General features: G+C 60.7%; 1 protein-coding gene across 1 annotated transcript in view; it reads left to right on the top strand.

Annotated features, from left to right (window-relative positions):
* The first annotated feature begins 4631 nt into the window (after positions 1-4631).
* The window catches only part of BCORL1 (BCL6 corepressor like 1), a 15025-nt gene continuing 14030 nt past the window's right edge, over positions 4632-5626 (top strand). Inside the window, exon 1 of the mRNA XM_026038995.1 lies at positions 4632-4734. Coding sequence (XP_025894780.1) covers positions 4649-4734 — 86 coding nt within the window. The 5' untranslated portion in view covers positions 4632-4648. The remainder of the gene's footprint in view (positions 4735-5626) is intronic.

Here is a 5626-nt window from a genome sequence, read left to right as displayed (position 1 = left end):
TCCTGCCGCCGCCGGCCTCGCCGCGGCGCGAGCCCCAGCCGCCCTCCGGCTCCGCGCCCGCTGCTCCTCGCGGCGGCCCCGCTTGGGAAGAGCCCCCCCGGGCCCGTTAAGGCTTTGCGGGGGAAAGTGGCTCGCTGGGGACGAGCTTCCCCTTGTCCCGCAGCGCCCGCTCTGCCGGAGCATCCTTCTCCCCAGGCACTGCCAAAGTTAGCGGCGTGAGCCAAGGCTTCCCACGTCCCGCTCCCTCTGCAGCTCCCAGGGCTYTGCGCCGCTGTCCGTGTTCGCTGGYGGCCGCCGSGGCTGGCGCGGGGCTGTGTGGTGCCCGTGGGGAGGTAATGGCAGCAGTGCTGCCGTGCCACGCTGCCTGGCCTCCCGGCAAGGCACACGCCGCCTGCAAGGGCTTCGTTGCATGGGGATCTTTACGGCCATGGATGTGCCAGAGATACCTGCCCTTAGTTGCATCCTGCTCCTTGTGGATCTCCTCGCAGGGGCTTTCCCGGGCTCTCCCTTGTGATTTCCCCAAGGGGCGCAGGGATGGGTGCCACGAGCCAGCCGGCCGCCGGGGCACCGTGTCAGAGGCCTCCTGAACATGCCGCGACTCGGCCGCTCGCACGCCTCGCTCTTGCTCTTTTCTGCCCCTCTTTTCTGYGCGCGGGGCCGAGTATCTATAATTACTTTCCGCGTTACTGTGCCTTTAAATCAGCTTAAGCAAATACGTGTAGGCAAAGCCTGGCTCAGCACAGCGGCAGCCAGGGGTTTCGGCGCAGCAGAGTGGGAAACCCAAAGGGAGATCCGGGCTGCCGGACAGGGCAGAGGCCGCATCCCGTGCACCGCGACGGCCTCGCTGGAGGCGCGCGCAGGACCCGCTCCGGCTTCTYGATGGCTGCGCTTTGCTCCCGCTGAATCCCTCCTTGGTGCATCTCTAACTTCGTGCCGCTAACGTGAGCAGGGACGTGATGCAGAATACACCGTTTTATTTTCAGCTGCGTTTTTAGATTCTTCTCAGGCAGTGCTCAAGTCTTAGGAGGGGATTGCCTCAATTACCCCCCTATCCATACCCCTTTAAAGGGAGATGCTGCTTAGGGCCGAATTGCATTAAAATGTCTGGGGAAGTTCCCTGCGCTGGAGCTCCAGACCCCACATCAGGCACTGGACCATCGCACAGGAGAAACCCAAATGCGATTTCTCGCCCGGGTTACTAACGGCAACAAAGACGGAACAAACTCTTCTCAGTGCAGGCGACTCTTCCTAGCGAGGCAGGGCGCCGCTTCCCGGCCCTTCCCAGTGCTTCCGAAACCCGCCCGGGCCCCTCTCCTCCCCGTGCCGCTGCCACGGCTCCGGGACAGGCGAGCAGCTCGCAGGGCAGCTCCGGCGCCTGCTACGTCACTGGTTTAACGATTCGCAATCTTCAGGAAGAGCCCGTAAATAAATAAATAAAAAGGCAGGGAAGATGGGCGAGAGGGGGGGATTTCTTTCTAGGTTTTGTCCCTCTCGGGGAATGAAGGTTACAAAGGTATCTCCTGTGGGTGTGTTTCCAGGGTCAAAGTGCATCCCTCCGTGGCCTTCCACAGTGCCCCCTGGCCAAAGGACTTGCACAGCACCTCGGGAAGAGCAGAAATCCCKTCCGCGGGCGCTCTGGCCACAGAGGGATGCCCTGCACTTAGTGAAAAGAAAAAGAAAGTCTGTTTCCTTCTGGCATGGCCTGTGTCATAGTTAGACCCGGATCGGGAGCCTGCAAGCAGCAGAAGTGGCGTTTGACTCCAGGCAGGAAAGTTATTTGGAGATGCGGTTGTTTTGAGACTCTGGTGTCGGCAGCAACGGGATTTGGGATTTTTTGATGCAGCTCGGAGGAGGCTGCATTGTAGCCTCCTCCCTTGCAAAGCRACGAGGGGCTTCGTCCTAACGCATGGCAAACCTCGTGCTTGCCACGGACCCAACACCCCGTGTTTTACGCCGGTGATGCTCTCGCTGAGCGCTGGCTGCTGGAGGCTCCTATGCCTAGCACCATCATAAGGTGGCAGCTCTCAACAGCATTTATGGTTTTGAGTGGGGAAGGGGCCARGCGTGCGGAAACGCTGCATTGCTCTTATTTTATTCTAAGCTAGTTTTCCTCGGTGGTCGTTGCATTTGGCTGGTCACCTCTTGAGCTAAAGCAGGGTAAGAGCGTGGTTTTACCTGCCCTTCTCTCTGCAAAGGAAGAGGCTTGAGCCGAGGTTCCCTCTGGCCATGCTGCACTCGTAGGAACTCGTAGGGGTTAAAAATCACCCAGCTGGGAAATGAAAATATTTTTAAATGCCACCTCAAGTCCCCAGTCTGCTTTAGCAGGACATTGCGCAAGTGCAGAGGAGAGAGATGGGGCTTCTTCAGCAGCTCCTTCTACTCAACGGCGTGTATGCGAAACCATGCCCTAGTTGTGTTCTCCAAGGGGTTGCTACTAGTTTAATTACATCCATTTGAAGTCGTCTTAAGCTGAACCAGTGTAGAGGAGAGATTTGCTCAGTTTGCTTGTGTCACCTCAATTAAAACCGTCTATTTTTTTTGGCCCAGGGAGTCCATTTCCTCATCTTGTTCAGCATTTACCTGTATGGGAGGTTGCTCTTCCCAGCCCCTGTTCCCCTCTCCGCTTTGCATCTGAGCCCGTGCGGGCGAGCTGTTGATTTCCCCTCACTTTCTGCCATCTCCTAGTCGAGGTCTTCSCTACTTTCTCTTCTGTCCCTTCTTGGCTTCCTGCGCAGCGCTCTTGGCACAGCTCCCGCGTCACCCGTGGGGGACGGAGGCCGCACACGTGTGCGACGGTGTCCGTCACCGTGTCCTCGCGGCTCTCTGGCTGCTGTCCTGGCCCCGCTCTCAACCAGCTCTTACTCCAGCGCTCCTCCAAACCGGGCTGCTTTCTCAGCTCCTCGTACAAAGCAGGTTATCGTTTCCTCCTGCCAGCTCCCTTGTCGGGTCCTGCCCGAGCGGGCTCGCGTTGAGCCTTCCTAGTTGGCTGTCGCCAAACGTGCGCAGCCCGTCCGGACGCATCTCCTTCCCCCGCCCCGTCCCAGAAGGTCCCTTYGGGCTTCTCCTGAAACATCCGTCCCGCCACCGCACACCGGGGCAGCAACTTTCTCCTGCCTTGCTTTCAGTTTAGCCTAAGATGGTGAAATCCCCGCAGATTGTTTGTTCCCCTATTTCCTTTATGTTGCATTTTTTCTCCAAGCATCGAAAGACTCCTCCCCTTCCTGCTCCAAGCCACCTCGCACTCGCTTCGGGTATGACCCTGCCCGCGCTCCTGGGCGCAGCCCCRCTGCCCTGGCCACCAAGGCACCTTCCTCCCTCCTTGCATCCGCAGCCGCTGCAGATGTTTTTCCCTTCGCCGCCTGACGTGCCATTTCCACGGCCGTTGGCTTGCTGTGCGTTTGAGTTCGAGACCTATCTATGGCTCCTTTACTACTATTATTTTTTTGCAAGGGCACCGCCTTTCCCCAGTTTCTCCCCCACCCCTTTTCTGCCAGGAGGATCCCTACAGATGTGTTTTGGCTTAAAATTAATCTCGCGTTTTTCACGGGCAAGGTGGAAAGCAACGGGGCGAGCGGCTGCTTGTCCTGCCCGGAGCTCGCGGCCCCGTGAGCCTGTCGTGAAGCAGGCGACTGAATGCGGGTTTGAAACGTGTCGCTTTTCGCTGCTTGCCGCTMTCACCTGCCACCCCGAGAATGCTGCTGCGCCTGTCCTTGCCCTCTTCCCCTTCACGTGTGTCGTATTCCTCAGCGCCGGGAACTTCTGTCACAGCGGTGTGGCGCTTTGCAGCCCGTCCTGCTCCCTCTGCCCTCGCCTGCTCGCTAGCGCGATAGATCCTCTCTCCCCTGCGTTTCCCCTGATGTGACTCGCGCAGCAAAGCTGCCTTAATGCTCGGACGACCAGCGCTCCAGGATTGGCTGCAACGTCCTTCCTCAAAAGCTCCACCCAGCCCACAGTGTGCCTTGGATGCTCGCGAATCCMTGGATTTCCGTACGTTTTTCCAGCCCGGACTCCTCCGAACGCCGGCACCTCCGCGAGCGGCGTGAGGCGCCGCTCGCCTGGCGGCACGTCCGCCGGTGGAGCTTGGCAGACCTCTGCTCCCATCCGGGGTCCCTCGCGGCTGTTCTGCCGCTCCGAGTTTCCCCCCCTCGCYGGGGAAGCGGGAGCGCGCGGCGGAGCGCGCCGGTGGATCCTGGATCGCCGTAATACGAAACCTTGGGGCTGTCAGCGYGTTCAGCATCGTTTTGCTCCAAGCTCCGGCTCCTGCCTCGCTCCCGGAGGTGCTGGGGGTCCCTGTTGCGGCACAGGGAAAGCTGTGGGGGGATCTTTCCGTGAATACGTGTGAAGGTGCCCGTGGGAATAGCCTGGGGGTAGCCTGTGCGTTGGAGGTAAAAAGGAGAGAAAAAAAGTTGTTTAATGAGAGTGGGTTCGGTGCCGAAGCACGGTGCGTTTCTTCTAGACATTTCTTTCTCTGCTTTTCCAGCACGCCAGGCATCGGCCCAGCGTGCCTGGTGATAAAGCTGGGATAGCTCAAGCGAATGCAGGTGTCCCTGAGAGCCTTACCCACCCCTGCATCTCTTCCTCTCTGTTTTCGCAGGCAGAGGGGGCTCCTCGAGCCCCGGCAGGTCCCGGCAGGTGACAAGCAGCTGTCATGATCTCTACGGCACCTCTGTACAGCGGGGTGCACAACTGGACGAGCGCGGAGCGCATTCGCATGTGCGGCCTCAACGAGGAGAGGTGAGGTGCGTGGGCGGCCCGGCGGGGCGAGCGAGGCCGGGGCCTGCGGAGAGCCCGGCCGGGGTGCGTTTTCCCGGGAATCTGCCCGGCAGAGGGAAATGGCTAYGGGGTTAAAAGCGCCGTCGCCTGATGGTGCCCGCATCCAGTGCCCCGGCACRGGGAGGAGCCGGTGGCTACGCGTGGCCACGTTGTGTTTCTGGTGCTGAAGGCTCCGTTGCGAGGCTGTTTGGGGCTTTTGCCGGTGCCCTTGGGCTTCATTGGAGCTGTGCAACTGCCCRCACAAGAACTGGGGAAGGAAACGGCTTGACCCGCTACAAGCCAAGCTGTTAAGAAAAGCTTTTGGTGACCCGGGAGGGTTAGTATAGACCAAACGATTAGATGGGAGAGTTGTGACATGCCACCAACTAGGAGATTAGGGAGGATTAGTGGCTGGGAGGCAGAATTGATCGAGGCGGGTCCCCGGYCCGTCTTGTGGCGTTGCAGCGCCCATTTATTCCCGCAGCTTTGGGCTATCGCTGTCCAAAGGAGCCCATGTGGGGCTTCCCTGCAGTCGGGGTGGCCRCCAGGCTGTGCGGGGTCAGAGGCAGCGTGTGCGGCATCCCCTGCTCGGGGTGTTCCAGGCGCAGCTCCTGCCAGGGGCCGGCTGCGGGTTGGGAAGAGCCGTGGCTCCCGTTTGGGGCGGAAACGGGGCCGAGCTCATCCTCGCCCSGGCAAGCTGCGCCGCCCCAGATAAGGCCCGAGTCCGCGGATAAGGCTCCGAGCCGCTCGCTCCGCGCGGCCGCGCGTCCCTGCCGGGCGCAGCGGCGCCGGGGGAGCCCCGCACGAGCTCCCCACGCCGCCCGGGCTGCTCCGCGGCCCTGGGCCTGACAGAGGTCCGGGGGTAGGAAGGGCT

This window comes from Nothoprocta perdicaria, unplaced genomic scaffold (genome assembly GCF_003342845.1).
Source record: "Nothoprocta perdicaria isolate Ctin4 unplaced genomic scaffold, notPer1 scaffold_22, whole genome shotgun sequence".
NCBI classification, from domain to species: Eukaryota; Metazoa; Chordata; class Aves; order Tinamiformes; family Tinamidae; genus Nothoprocta; species Nothoprocta perdicaria.
The sequence above is the reverse complement of the archived record's forward strand: the minus strand, read 5'-3'. Positions and strand labels throughout refer to the sequence as shown.